Source organism: Pararge aegeria, chromosome Z (assembly GCF_905163445.1).
Source record: "Pararge aegeria chromosome Z, ilParAegt1.1, whole genome shotgun sequence".
Classification (NCBI taxonomy): domain Eukaryota; kingdom Metazoa; phylum Arthropoda; class Insecta; order Lepidoptera; family Nymphalidae; genus Pararge; species Pararge aegeria.
The window spans coordinates 7,002,409-7,018,479 of record NC_053208.1 but is presented as its reverse complement, the minus strand read 5'-3'; the positions used below and the strand labels follow the sequence as shown (position 1 = coordinate 7,018,479).

The 16,071-nt window shown below is 33.6% G+C and overlaps 1 protein-coding gene across 1 annotated transcript in view; it reads right to left on the bottom strand.

The window, feature by feature from the left end:
- LOC120636074 overlaps positions 1–14,889 on the bottom strand; it is a 111,910-nt gene extending 97,021 nt beyond the window's left edge. Inside the window, exons 1-2 of the mRNA XM_039907357.1 lie at positions 14,636–14,889; positions 2,207–2,356 (exon numbers count right to left, since the gene is read on the bottom strand). Of these exons, the coding sequence (XP_039763291.1) occupies positions 2,207–2,356; positions 14,636–14,764 (279 nt within the window). The 5' untranslated portion in view covers positions 14,765–14,889. The remainder of the gene's footprint in view (positions 1–2,206; positions 2,357–14,635) is intronic.
- Between the last annotated feature and the right edge of the window lie 1,182 nt (positions 14,890–16,071).

Genomic DNA, 16,071 nt, shown 5'->3' with positions numbered 1-16,071 from the left:
ACCTCACCTCAAAACACGGACCTTTACCTAGAATATTAGTAAAACTGCCCTAATTCGCTTTGCGGATAAACCGTATCGTAGGCTTTTCGAAAATACGTCTAATATCCGGACACCACATATGGAAATAATGAGCGCCGAACCTAGTACCATAAGCTCGGAATTACACAATGAACCTTTTGCCCATCTTAAAGAAAAAACAAAATAAAAAATTACTTCCCCTCAATTCCGTGACTCTGATTGTAGGATGTCTCGTGTCCGGGGACTTTGAAACTGTAGGGAATGCCCAAACCCTATCTACGACCCCACTTAACCACTGAATCGCCTGCTCTTTGCTCGACTCCTAAGGGCCATAGCGTGATGTTAAATAGCCTATAATCTACCTCATAAAGCTGTTTAAAAGAACTGGTACTACCTCAGTTTCACGCATTCTGACAAATAATTATATATTACGGAATGCCATACATATTTTTATACTCTTTTTGAACCTTATGGGTAAAATTTTGAAATTTACATGTATACCTATTATATAGCCTTTCTCTATATTTTATATATTACTTATTACCTAAGTATAATAAGCTTAATCGAGGCATTTTCGTGATGTTGGCTTCAAAAGATGATAGTTAATTTTCGGCACCCTATTATTTATTAATAATATTAAAAAATAATGCCTAATAGCATTAAAAAATAATAATTATTCAAAAAATTTAATCATTATTTTTTTCTTAATAAATCAGTCATTAGCAAAATGTTTGCACGCCAAATTTGTGACAAAACATTAACGGCCTTCGTTACTATTTTCTATGTAGTTATGCCTAATGTTTCCTTCAAAACTAAACGAAGTTCATTAATCCAACGAAAGCTATCTTGACCCAACATTTTAAATCAAACTACTAGCATCAGCGAAGTGAGCTATAGCTTTTACAGCGACCTTTGAGAAAGATAGCTTCGTTAACTTGTAACAAAAGAGGGGGAAATAACGCAAACTCAAAGCGTTCAAAAACCAAACTATACCGATTTATAATACATATAATCTATTTTAATATAAAAAAGGCGGACTACCGTAAATTGGGTCAGGAAGGACCTATTGATCCATAGTTAATTAGGTATAGCGAAAGAGGTAATTATTTTCAACTAATAATGTTAATTAAAAGTCTCAGTTTTGTTTCACCAAACTTTTGTACTTATACTTATAGTTTCGATAGTGAATAAACAATGATCCATCGCCAACAACCCGGCGGACGACACAAAGAATAACTAATTCAGAGAATTTTTAAACATTTTATTTGAGAGAACACGTTTGGAATCAGAATTATAAATATATTTTTACAACACAAAGCCGACTCCCAATTATTTTAAAAGTTTAAAAAAATAAACAGCGCAATTGACGAAACGGGCTGTCGAATAGTTTCTATATATTGCCTTTTAGGGCAAACAAAACATATTTTCGATTGTTTTCCGAACGCCAGTGTAAACTCGACGATAACAATTATTTTGATAAAAGAATGATTTATTTTTTATAAATATATTTAAAAAAATTGATGATTCACATCATCAATTAAAGAACAAAATAATTATAAACCTTCCCTTTCCGTGAATGCACTTGAAATCACGAGAATACATGTAAAAATTCAGACGCAAAATTCGGTTCCCGTTCATTTTTAACCAACTGAATTCTTTTACAGGAACTCTTAAACTTTTCGCCTAAAAACGCTCACAAAAGAACTTCCTCGATATATAACTCGAACTTTTATATTATAAGTTGAATATTCCTTATACACACTGGTTTTGTAACAAAGCGATGACCTAAATTCAATTACGAAATATTACGATATAAATTTAAACCCGACGAAAATAATACAACGCGGAAGTATTTCTTAAACTCTCGCACAATATTTAACTGAATTATTAAAACATTTCAATAGAACAACACTAAACTTAACAGAGGTATATTTCTTATACACACTGGTTTTGTAACAAAGCGATGTAATAAATTCAATTATTACGAAATATGTTTAAAATTTAAACCCGGCGAATATAATACAACGCGGAAGTATTTCTTACTCTAGCACAATATTTTGACTGAATTATTAAAACATTTCAATAGAACAACACTAAACTTAACAAAGGTAGCTTTTTAAAAATAAAAAGTAACGCGCACTTTATTTTAAAGTTGTTAAAAAAGAAAGGAAAAGCTTCAAAATCTTACCTGAAATTCAGGAGGTGGTTCGATGGCATTGATGACGGGTTTCATTGGGCCTTTCTTCAATGTATTAAATAAATCACCGCACATGCGTTCCGACGTCTCCGTCGATTCACAGAGCGACAACGACCGCTCGTCGAAATCGCTTTCTTGTAACTGCATATGATAAAGTGGCGTTCATAGACATATAGGAGGGATCACACAAAAAGGTCGCCGCCGGCTGACCTGCGCAGTAGACACTTCCAATTACATGGGGATGAGTGCAATTTGTATTAGCTAATGAACGTTGATTTACTTTAGAAATATTAAAATAAGGTTTCCCTACTGATATTATGAGTGGGAATTGTGTTTTTTCTTCAATCGTGTTACAACAGATTAAAGGATTCACGTGATTTTTTGCATAGATATAGTTTACGGAAAGGAGCTTGAAATATCGTAAATAAAGACAGGTTTAAGACATGGTATAGTACACAGGATATTTTTTATCTGAAAACAAATTAAATAATAGAACACGAAAGTTTGTTTGTTCTTCTTTCAAGTAACACGTACGTGTCTGCGCCCTTGCGTTTTTTTTCTAGCTCGCCGGAAAAGTCTTTTTTATCGTGCTAAAAAGTATCCTATATTCTTTCCCAGCTTGTAATCTATCTCCATGCAAATTTTATTTGGTGTTATTCTGTGTTTACGGCGTGAATTGGTAACAGACAAACAGTTACTTTCTAATTTAGAACATAAGTATGGATAAGTGCCCTTTTTCGCCGGAAGCAAATACCCAATCGAATCCAAAATCTTCTGATTATATAATGAAGTTACTTTAGCATATTTTTAGAATTACGAAATAATGTTAAAGGATGCATAAGTATATTTCATAAGGAATCACCCTGTAAAAATATTAATTCCAAAGAAGCATATCTATTTTTCATACAAACAAATTCAGACACGCACAGTGTGACAGGAGTCACATGATTTTTATTTTTGCATGTGATGTTAGCGCCTAACGGATTTATTACAGTAAAAATTACGGCAGTGGTTTACTCAAAAACTATTAGGTTTTCTGTTTCACAGATAATTCTCAGAGACAATACATAATGTACCTCTGAAGCCTGTGAAGTATTATTTCGGTTTTCTCTTATGCGTTGTATATCGATAGGGTTAGAAGCGGATAGCCCTACTAAATTAAATATTCAATTCAATTCAATTTCCTTACTTTCGGATTGAGTTAATAAAAAGTTGGTACTGCTACGAAAATACCGCGCTAATCCACCATGGAGTGGCAAGCTACGATCTAAAGATTTTTTTATCACATCAAGTAATTATTAATTTCGAGACTACACAGCAACAGTAGAACGGATAGATGTAATTTTTTACTTAAAAATCCGTGTTATTTAACACATGCTACTTTTATTTCTGGAATACAAAGGTTTTCATCAAATACATAAATTCATACATGCTAAATCTGTTGTATATTTGAAACAAATTGCAATGCGCACTCTTTCGCATGCTATTGTTAAAATCGCTAAATTCGCTTTAAAACCGTCGGCGCTCTTTTTGCGCGATACCTGCAACATGCTCCTATTCGTTTACCGATATACGGGTGGCGTACACTACAAACAAATTTTCACCGGATATCCAAATTTTCTACCTATTGAAAAGCATTTTCGTGTTATTTATCGGAAATTTGTATCATTCGTACCTACGTCTATCATGGAATTGATTTCAGTTACTCACTTTTGAATAATATTGTAAGGGTGATGCGGCCTAGTTTCGACAGCCAAAAAATCGATTGGGTTGGCTAAACGACGCTGAACCCAGTGGGTTATTGGATGGTTATTTGGTTGGTTATGACTTCTGAGTTCGAATTTGGGCTATACAAGTTTTTCATCGTCGTTTTTCCCATAGCCCTCTCTCCTGGTGATTATTAGTAACTCGGTATAATAATTGTTAATAAAAGGTACCTGCGTTGGTGTAATGGTTGGCATATTTAACTGCGGATCACGAGATCCTGAATTCAATTCCCGGGTCAGGCGGAAAACTACAATTCAGTTTTTCTTGCAATCACTGCTGTAAAACGTCACTTTTGTTTATTTATTTTATGGAAAAGTGACGTTTGATAGCAGTGTTTGCAAGATTTACGCCTGTCGCAAACCTGTCGCGAGATACGTTATCACCCTGCCGAGTTTGGAAATTGGCGTGTTCACTCCCGTGCCACCCAGAGCACGTTAAAGTGTCAGCCTGGGTTATTAGCACTATCAGGGAATTATAATTGTTACTTGGGTATAAACTCTACATCCCTCTCTCCCATGAAAGCGGAGGCCCAGCTACCTAAATTAAACTGGGACTGTAAATATTGGAATATTGTTTTAATATTTCACTACATGGTAGGTACTAACGAGTTTAAAATCTACTGCAAAAGTCTTTAGAAATCTTTTCAGTACTTAGTAAATGGATTTTATTGAACTTTTCACCTTTAGACATTAGTTAGTAGTTACTAATGAAAATAAACTTTGGTCTTTACGAATATTTATATGGTCTTACAGTTTATTGCTTAATATGCCGTCTATTACAGTAGGAAGTTATAAATAACTTTTATGAAATAGCACAGGTGATTGAATTTTTCACACGGTTATGACATTACTATCTGTATCGCGCTACTTTATCCGTGTTTTTTCGTTTTAAGATGTAGTTCACATCTTAAACACACACATCACATCTTATCTCTATACAAAACTTCGCAAATTTCAATTTAGCTGTGCAGCTGAATTTTAAATACCCCCGGAACGTTACATTGGTGATGTTCCGGGATTAATATTATTTATTCTAAGTCCCCCTTCAGGATGCAAACTATATGTGTGCCAATTTTCATCAGGATCATTTCAGTAGTTTGTTGAACCGAACAGAGGCAACTCTGTTCGGTTCAACAAACAAAAAAAAGACACACCTACATTCGTATTTATAATCGTTAATGGAAGGATGCAAAGCGGATTTAAGGATTAGCTTGTTTTTTTTTCATACTAAAAATCCCCGCCGCCTCTTAGAAGGGGGGATAGTTAAACTTATTTTTTATTTATTTACTAGTACTCCAAGTTGCTTCAGCGCGGATTACAGAGCTTAACGATTATTATAACGTTAATAAATAATAATAATAACTGGGACTGTCGGCAACGTGCATATGCGGTACCACATTTACCCACAAAACCTAATTTCGGGCTAATATTGACAATTTCCTTCCAAATGTGCACAATACCGAACATAATTATTTTAAACAGTTATTTGAATCGAATTTTCAGACCCTTATGATCCGTAGAACATGTTAACCACTAGACCAACGTATTACTAATAAGTATTCAATTTCAGAGATTTGATTAAAGCTTTGCTTCGTCTTTTTATAGCTGGGCTTTTCAATATCAAAAACATACTATTAAAGTAGAACAAACTTTAACGACAGAAATAAATTCGACTGTTACTATAAATAAGCAGAATTACTTTACAATTCAACATATTAAAGAATTTTTTAATAATTACCTACAACACAAGTAAATTTTAAGGATTTTCGTTGTAGTATTTTAAACCTTAAAATTAATTTTAAACTACTAGTTATGTATTTCAAGAAGTAATATTTCGACATAAAATCATTGTCACTTAGTTAGTTAACTCGATATGACGATGAAAATTTTGAGTTTGTGCTTGATGAAAGTTCGTAATATAGTTCCCCTATCTTGCAAGAGAGTGACAAACTAAATTTAGCAGCCTGCGCGTTGTTAGTAATTGAAAATAGATATTAATTATTAGAAAAGTTTTATTAAATTAAGCTAATATTTACGAGTTATAAAATACGTATAAAAGTAATGATTCTTATCGAATATAAAACAAATCGCAGGCGTGCATGTAAATTGTATTCGGTAAAGCCAGAAAAGTAGATTAATAATAATAAAAGTGGATTTTACACTGCACCTCTTTCACACCATGTATTATTTTAATGACATGCGAGAGAAAACAACCTAAGTAATGTATTGTAGTTCGCCCCAAAAATTTTTTATCCCATAATAATGCTTTCATCTACTCTCATAAAACACCTGCTCAAAATTAACCACAAAGTCCCGCAGTAGTATACAAAAAATACTGTGATCTAATTTCAAATCAATTTACTATTCTATATAGTTACGTAAAAAGATAATTACGGACACTCACACACACAAATACACACATCAAATAGAAAAAACATAAAGTTATTAATAATTTAAATTAACTTTTCCATTTTAATCTACAGTGATCAAATATTGTCTTGTATTTTTTAAATGATATAAATTAAAATGTAGAAGTTTTAAGAAATTCATGACACTTTGAAACAATGGTGTGACAAATTGAAAACCATTTTTTGCAAAGGCGCATGTGTACATACATATATTGCTGGCAGTATAACCGCAACTCACAGTGTATGTATTTTGGCATACACACATTCTAAACTAAACAAAACGGGCAGGTCTAAAGCTAGTGTCATTCTTTTCACAATAGGCTCAGTTGAAAGGGATGGCCAGGCACTACTTTCACAGACAATTTGGTTTAGGATATGGTAGCAACAGGAGACTTATTATCATTACTTAAAGCAGTTTTATTTAAACTTAAAAAAGTCAGTTATATGTTACATACTTTCAAGTCATTAAAATAAGGATTTTAATTCAAGAGGATGTTGACGCTATTTTTCGCAACTTATATATTTTTAATCTTCATAAAAAACTGCTTCAAGCCATGTTTTTAAGTCGAGACACGGAAGACACAAGAATTTTCGCACACAGAAAGCACACATTAATTATTTTAAGTGAAGCTGTGAGTAAAGAAGGCTGTGCAAGAGAAATCGCATGTTAACAACAACACAATCAAATTATATAGCGTGCACTGCGGTTTAAAAAGAAATGCCTAGCTGGATAGTCATAGTCAAATATACTGCAAATAGGGTTTTTAAATAAATAGAAAGAAACGGACTCCAAAGCTTTAAAAGGTAATGGTGGAAGGTATACTGTTTACTTAACTGTTCAACTGAGTTCGAGTGATTTTCTATTGCCCGTTCGGGACTACCGTCCCCACTTAATTCTTACTAAATTTAAATAAGAAAAATTAAAAGTGAGTTATGAAAATCGATTTACATTTCACAGTTGATTACCGTCACAGCAAAATTAAAAAAAAATATGCGAGGGTTAATTAAATGCAATGCAAGGTAGGGTCAAAGAAATAAAATGTAGCAAGACAAACATTTCGCAAAGCAGTGAAGTATTAAATACACATTCGTTCTTAGGTTAGGTTAGGATGGATTCAAAAAATGAAACAAACATAAACCATTTTGCTATGACCAACATTTTTAAAATACTCTACATATATTTTTCCCGAAATTCAATCCGATTCATGAAGTTCAAAACGATTTATGGAAACATTAATTTACTTTTCCCATCATTTTCAGCCTTTAAATGTCTCACTGCTGGGCAAAGACCTCCTCTCTCATGGGACACAGGGAATTGGAGCAATGAGCTATGAAGACTATTAGCACGTGTGATAATAACCGTCCCGGTGGAAACTACGAATCACCTAACTGCAAAACGGAAAAACTCAATACCTAATATTTTTATCCAGGACCTCGTTATCCTTAGTCGAACATGCGAACTATATACCAACGAGGGAGTTATATGAATGTATATTTTAATTTACAAATCTTTTGTGGGTGCTACTTAAATTTGAATTAAATTTTTTTCTTATTCATGCCGGCCTATCACAGGAACTTATGTAGCGTTCATACATATATATGTATACATGTTTACACAATTGTAAGGGGATGGTGATAACTTCGATCGCCAACTTAAACCTAAAGCTACGAGGCTCACAAATACCTAGCTTATATGAGCAGAGAACGACTGGTGAGGACTTCGGCCTATCTTGTCAGTTAAATGTCACTTTAAAGAAGGATAATGAAAGAAAACATATAAAGGAACCTGCATGTCTGAGAGTCTGTATGTTTTGTATGTATGTATGTATGTTCTTAAAGGCGTGTGAATCTCGTGGTGGACTACGATCTAAACCTTCCGAGAGGAGATCGCGCCCTGTAGTGGGAGGGTTCATAATGATACTGATGTACGAGAAATTACTGTAATATGTGTATAAAAGGTTAATCTCTCACTCTATTATTTGTTGGAGCGAGCTTTATAATTTTTATTTTAGAGAATTCTGATATAAGTTCATTGATAGTAACGTGCCCAAAGACCCGTAAAACGTAGAGTCGACAGCGAGGATCTCACCAAAGGAATAACTTACACGGCCACCCATGCTGCTGTGCCTTATTTGCATTTTCAGTAGATACTAAACAAAAAGTTTAAAAAAACTACACGCCAAAATGGCGTGCAGATTGTTGAGTTTTTTCAAATCAAGGTTATAAAATAAAGGCAAGCAAGATCTTTGACTAGCCTGCGATTTCATCCACGTTATTTAAAGTTTAACAAGTGCCACCAAAGCCGTCAGTTTTCCCGGTAATAAAAAGTACTTTAAACATGTAGTACATAACTTGTATGTTTCATCCATAGTTTTCTCAGCGCACCCCCAGTAATTAATTTTATAGACAAAATTTTTCCACTCTTACATGATCACTAATTTTCTTTAAAAATAATTTTGTCGATATATGGCCCAGTAGTTTCGAAGACTATCGGATACAAACAAACCTTATAAATAATCTTTCCCGTTTATAATATTAGTCTACTAATAAAAAAAGATTTAAATTATACAATACCGTATTTTACTGGCTGTATAGAAACTATTAAGCTTATTGCTATAATAAAATGAGGCTGGCAGACGAGTGTAAAATTTACCTTATACTTGTATGGTTCGACAGCCTAAAATTATTATTTTTCGTAGTTCTTTCAGGTTCACAAAAACAAACACCAAATGATGGTTAAAACGCTCATAACACCGAAAAGTTACGTAATGGGCTTTAACTGGGTCCCTCTAAAAGTGAGACCGAAGTCAAACCGATCAAACAAAGTGTTTCAAGTCAAATTGCCCAAAAGAAGCGCATCCTAGAAGATGCCCTACATGCATAATAGCTTTTTTAATGACAAGTTACCGCTTGACTGCGATCTCACCTTTATGGTAATTAAGATGCAGTGTAAGATGGAAGCGCGCTCAGCCGTAGGTGTAGCACACAAGGTTTATTGGACCTATACCTAATCGGTTTATAGTCGCTATCGTAATGAAACGCTCAAACGTAAGGTAAGTTGCTAGACATGAGCCGATCGCCGAGAGAATTAACAAATTCGCCGAACCGATAACTGTCTGTCTTGATGCCTTATTCCTGAATTATTAACTCGCAGTTTATTATCCCAGCAAAACAAGGATGTCTGTGATTTTCTATCCTACTAGGGCATTACCTAAAAAGCAGAAGTTTGATCGATCAAACTACTATAAACATAAGTTAATCCGGGAATTCGAAATTCAAATTGATGTTTCTTTTAAGCCATGCTATTACAATTTCAGATTCTTTTTTCGAGAATTGTTTTTCCAGCAATATCGCTATAGTTACTACCAAACACCATATTATGTGATTCTCGGAATGGAAACAATAAGTCTCAAACGACTAATGAACGACTTATTGATTCAAACGCTTTCGTTCTAGAAAATTAGATCTCGACAAACGAACCTCGTGCACATGGGCCTGAATGACGAATTTAAAGCAATAGTAGAAGCGGATCCCTCTCAAACTACGGCTGAGCTAGCTTCGGCTATTAATGTTAGTGTAGGCACATTATTAGCAAAATATAGAAGCTTGGCAGATGGGTGCCCCACTACGTGAGCGACACTCAGCAAGAGGGCCTCCAAGTCTGCATCCGATTGCTTAATTGCGGTAGTTTCTCTTTAACGCCTTCGCAAATTACCGTGCAGTAGGAACAAGAGGGTTAAAAAGGCAAGGTTGAGTGAATTGTTAAGGTACATATTATTTTGTATGTAAATAATTTTTTTTTGAAAAATCACTTAAATTTTGAACGTCATTTTCATAGGTAAAAAGACCTACCTTTCAACTTAAAATGCTGTATTAAGCTCCTGATCAAGAATTGAAATAGAGTAAATGATGATATATTTATATCCTATTTATGTACGTTCCATTTTGTGCTATGTGTATTGAAGCAGTGTTTTCTTAACAAATTAATGCTGTAATAAAATTAATTTTCCATTGAAGTACACTTTGGCCCGACCAAGGAGGTTACAATTCAATTAATATTGCGGCCTGTTCATTACCTACGACGGCATGCATGCGCGATCGACCGATAGACTCAAGAGGGCTAGAATGAAGACCGGAAGTAAAATATTTCACTTTAGAGGTATTTTACGGCCAATAAATTCTATATACGCTGTATATAGAATTTATTAGCTGTTGCCGGCGACTTTTACATGCCAAATTCAAAAGTCAAAAATACAAGTCAAATTCAAAAGTCAAAAATATATTTATTATATTATAGGCCCAGCCCATAGATAGCATTTATGATGCGCACATTACATGTAAAATGTGTACACGGGTTAAACATATTGAAACAATAACTACGATTGTTTCAAACGCGCCCTGGTCTAAGAAGAAGCCCACAAATTAACAAAGCCGGGTATCCTAATATGTTCGTCTACAGGAAACGAGCTATCTCTATGTTTTATTATATTTAGCCATGCATAGATTGCAGAGGCTATTTATTGAATCGGCACACGGAATCGATTTCTGGTTACTTTTTTGGGATAAAAAGTAATTTTGTTCAACTCCAGAAATATAATATCACTCATTGAGCTGTCCAGTGCATCAGTAGGGATTTAACAAACAATATCACTTTCAAATTAATAAAATTAGTATTATTTTTCTCGGCCTACGTTCGTAGCACGTTGTGGGCTTCTTCTTAGTTCTTAGACCAGTGCAGTAGTTTTATGTTTAATGTATCAACATTGACGTTTGGCGAGACTACAGCCTTTTTATATAGATTTTTCTATTATGTATTAATTATATAATGTGCTGTCCTTTTGCAGATGTATGACTTTTAACCAAAACAGATTTTCGGACTGGTCTTGCACAACGGTTACCGATTTCTGAAACCGCATAAATTATATTTCTTATTACAGATCGGGTTAATAAAAATGTAGCTATCACCATGACCTCGCAATGCATCATGGAGAGTAAAAAATGTATAAACGCTACTTAAGAGCTTGTGATAGATACCTGTACATAGCCTACTTGAATGATATTTTGAATTTAAACTTGATTGATCTGGTCTCTAAACGGTCGCGCATTAACGTTACATATCGCAAGCTATCTTTGAAAACTTATGCACGATTAAATTCTACACCAGATTTATTATATTGGAAGTTTCGAATCGAATAGATGTTTATTATATGCCAGGAGAATCGCTCCCTCTTGATTCCACAACTTGTAGACCTATTTTTTGGCCATTACAGAAGACTGTTAGTAAACGGACGTCACAACGACATAAGCAATCTTTTACATTCTTACTCGTATCATGAAAGCGAAAGTTGGTTCGTTAGATTCTTTGCTTGTTGTACTTACTTAGCGCTCTAACTATGCAACCAATTAACTTGATTTTTGTCGAAAGGACGGAGAGTAATATAGGCTACTTTTTATTCCAGGAAAACAAACGGCACCCACGGGATTTGTGAACAACCGTAATAAACGCGGGCCAAAAAATCTTAAATCTTTTTCATTCAAACAGCCCTATCAAAAGTGCTTATGAATCGTATATAGGTTTTGTTCTGTTTTTACGTCATCGGGAGGCGTTGGTAAAAACTGCACCCGTTAACTGAAAGCAACCGCAATGTGTTTAAAACTCGCCCTAGGCGGAAGCCCATTTAACAATTCCATATAATCTGGCAGTTTAACCTAACTTCGACGGAACTTTTTAAAAACTTAAACCAGGCACAGTGGACTGCAATCTACTCTGTTTCGGTTTCGGATTAAAAAATGATGGGATGATCGGATTCCATTCTGAGTTCGATTCGATCTAATCTACATGGATTCGGGTAATTAGACTTCGTTCTAGGCTACTTCTGCCCGCACTTAATGCATTATTTATTATTAGAGCTCAGGTTTTACAACCGTGCTTTGCATACCAGTTTATTCGGTAGAAAACACAGTAGAACAAACAAGTTACACAAATAGTTACGTTATATATTTTAATTTATTAAATTGTTGATCTTTTGCTCGTGACTATTATTACAACTATTACTCGATAATAATCTTCCTTATTCTTATAATTAAAAGTTTCCAAGGAAGTGCGAAAGAACATTTATGTAATGATTGATTTTTGTTTGTGTGGTTGATTTATTAAGTTTTATGATGCTATGCTTCGTTTTTTAATGTCTCTGTGCACTATTCCCAAATTTTTATATTACATAATGATATTTTCTCTAATGATACAGTTTTTATAATACCATTTAAGATTCTGCATATTTAAAAATTATGGGCTAGATTGCCATTTGATAAAAGTTCATCTCTCAAGAGCACAGGGACTCTCTGTGGTCCATGTTACGAAAACTGGCATCTTACAATATTAATAGCAATGCTATTGCGTAACCAAGAAGACATATATACTGTCGAATGAGGCACGTCTTTTGACGTTACTAAACACATTCGAAACCTCTAGAGCAGACTACACCTGAAAAAATTCAGATTCCCAAATTGTCTTTGCTGAGGTTCGAACCCGGGGAGTCCACTCTACACAGCGCTCAATACGATACGATAGGACGTAATAAAAATCTCGTAGGGACATGTTAGCCCGATTGTAACATCGCTCACAGATATCTCTTTTAAAACTGCGCTATTTATATGCAGAATGCAACATAATATCTCCTTGACTGACTAACAGAAGACTATAAACTTGAGATTTAGAAAGTTTGACCTAGAAAAAAAAAACTCAAAGGGGAATAAAAATCATTTTTTTTTAATGATCAAGTGAAAGTACTTAATTTGCATTCATATTAAAAGTTTTCATGAATAAAATTCCAGTATAAAGGATGTTTTTAAACAGTATTTTAAGGTGGAGAAAAGAAGGTCTAATTTAAACTATCATACTACAATATTTAAAATAAATTCAATAAAAACCATATACAACAACTGAGAGAATGAAGGCACAAACAATGGATGAATGGGATACTCACGATTTAATTCACATAAAATAATATTTTTTTTATAAATTTGACAGTGTATCTTTTTGCTTGCTGATGACCATCTTTAACACACCTACAGTGATCTTGAGGAAAGAAATAACTAAGACTACCTGGATTTCTTTGGCAGGCAAAATTATGGGCAATTTGTTAGTATTGTCATAAAGATGGTATGAAGTTTATTAATTCTGTTTCAAAGCATTTCAGAAGTTGAAGCTGTTTATAGTATTTTAAAGTTTCATAGTGTAGATAAGGTAAAGGGGATAAGGGTTTAAATTGTAGTAAGATATTTTATAGGTAATATAGTAAATATCTGATTGGATTATATGTTTCATTTTCTTCCGAAGTTTTCTTATTATTAACAATAAAAAATATTTCAGAGAATGAGCTATAAGTTATGAATTAATCTAAAGAATCAATTAGGAAATACCTACAGAGGTAAAAGATTAAAGGACCCTATTTTCACAAACACAGGGAGCTTCTAACTTCAAATAACTTATCAAAAACCATTTTGAAATTAGTCTACTGTATCAACATAACTTTGTGTCACTTTTTGAGACAAAGCATTTATCTAAAATTTATTATTTAATAAAAAATCAAAAGGTCTTATCATAAGTTGTGACCATATTAATCAAATATATAATAAAAACTGTTCAAATCAAAATGTTCCTATATGTGACAAAAAAAATTAAAACTTAATTTTTTTATATAATTATAGCTCTTAAGTTTTCCCTGCCAGATAATGCCAAGAAAGAATATACTTCTTGTATTTAGATAGATTCCAGGGCAATTCCCAATCTATAAACACACTTCATGCAGGTAAGTCAATTAGTTATAGAGTTGGTTGAATTAAAACTTTGTAAGATAACTTGTAACTAACTTTTTTCAACTAAGCTATTTAGTTCTTTTTTAGCAGAACATAATCATTAGAGATGGTTTTTCAAAAATCTATTAAAGATAATCTTTAATTGTTAAAGGGAAAGCAGATTTTAAAGTTTTAAACTACTTCAGAACTAACCTAAAACATGGAAACTATAACCTAGGTCTCTAACTAACTATAAAAAATATATAGGTACAAAAATTTCATAATAAAAACAAAAGCATATAAAATATAGCGCAATAATTAACTAAAGAATATTTTCAGGTTGATTAAAATCGTGCAAGAAGTTGCAAAAAACATTAACTAAAAAGCACATAGAAAGTCGAGTCTACATAAACATTGTTTGTTATGACGCATTCACAAATAATACTTGCCTCGGATGCGTTGTGATGCCATCCACTCGCGGAATCACTAGAAAATGATCCACTAGTAATCAGCAGACCGCTGTCTTCACTCAAAGGAGGCACTTCGGAGTGCGTAGAAAACGACGGCGGCGACTCCATTTCGCCAAAATCACTAGACAAGTATAAAAGTTTGCCAAGAACATAAAACAAACCTAACTTTTGTTAATTCCATATAAAAAAATGAACAAAACTACAAATTTCCTTGTTACAACATTCAACCTAGAGCCTAGAGCACCACACTATATAGAATTTAGAAAACACTCAACACAGAGTACTAACCATGGTAGAAAATGACTACCACAGTACAACGACACCATCTGGCTCATATGTAGTTGTCAAGAGGTTTTATCATTACTCTAAGTTAATATCCGTCAAACATAATCTGTAAGCTATTCTAAAAGTCTAGCTTAAAAGAAGAAAACTTTTTTTTAGCTCTCTATTTATTGATCTTCGTCTTTATACCGAATATTCAGTGGGTAAATGACTGCTAAATTATGCGTACGGTTTGACAACTTTATATTAAATTAGGCAGCGGACTCTCAAACTGGCCTCTATTATTTGTATATATATGCACGTATAATGTATGTCTTCGTCTAGAAGTGAGGACCGTAGATGGGCAAAGTATAATCTTTCCTTCACCTAAGTTTTTCTTTAAATAATTATAATGTACAAAGGCGCGTGCACTGACCCGCACTTAACCAGCGTAGTAGACAACGGCCTCAACGCTTCGCATTCTGGACCCATGCCTTTTAGTGGGCAAGTACACCTAACTTGAATACAAACATGTTTTTTTGAACTTTCTTCCATTTTAATGTATTTACTGTAGAAACTTTATCCTTTTACTATTAAAACTGTTTCGAAGGGGAATCTAAGTGTTGGAACTTATACAGGCCCTAGTGAAATTAAAAAGAAAACTCATCAACAATACAGTGAAATGGATTAATTGCTTTTATTTGGGTTCAAAAGTTTGGAAAGCAATGAAAATTATACTGAACAGTGAAAACCCTATAAAACTGTTGTGAATTAATTCTAGTGCTGCCCTCTGCTGATAAACTTTGTAATTTAATTCTCTTTGTCAGTGGCTAGAACCCAGAGCCGTAAAGCAATAGGTGGGTACAAAAAAACCTACATGTGACTTGTATGTCCTTCATCTGATATCTGACATATTCTGAAGTTCAGACCTAGGTCCTGAGTCTGAGTTTTGACCAAAGAGTCACGCTCTTTGGGATTAAAAAAAAATGCACAGAAAATAAATGACAGATGTGTTTAAATGCCATGTACAAAAAAAACAAGCTGGTCTTTTGTTAATGTGAAAAATGCTTTAAATAATTATTGCTATCGATTTTAAATCATAATTTTACTTGAAAGGCTTAGTGAAAACTAGTATTATTATTATTTTGTGGATT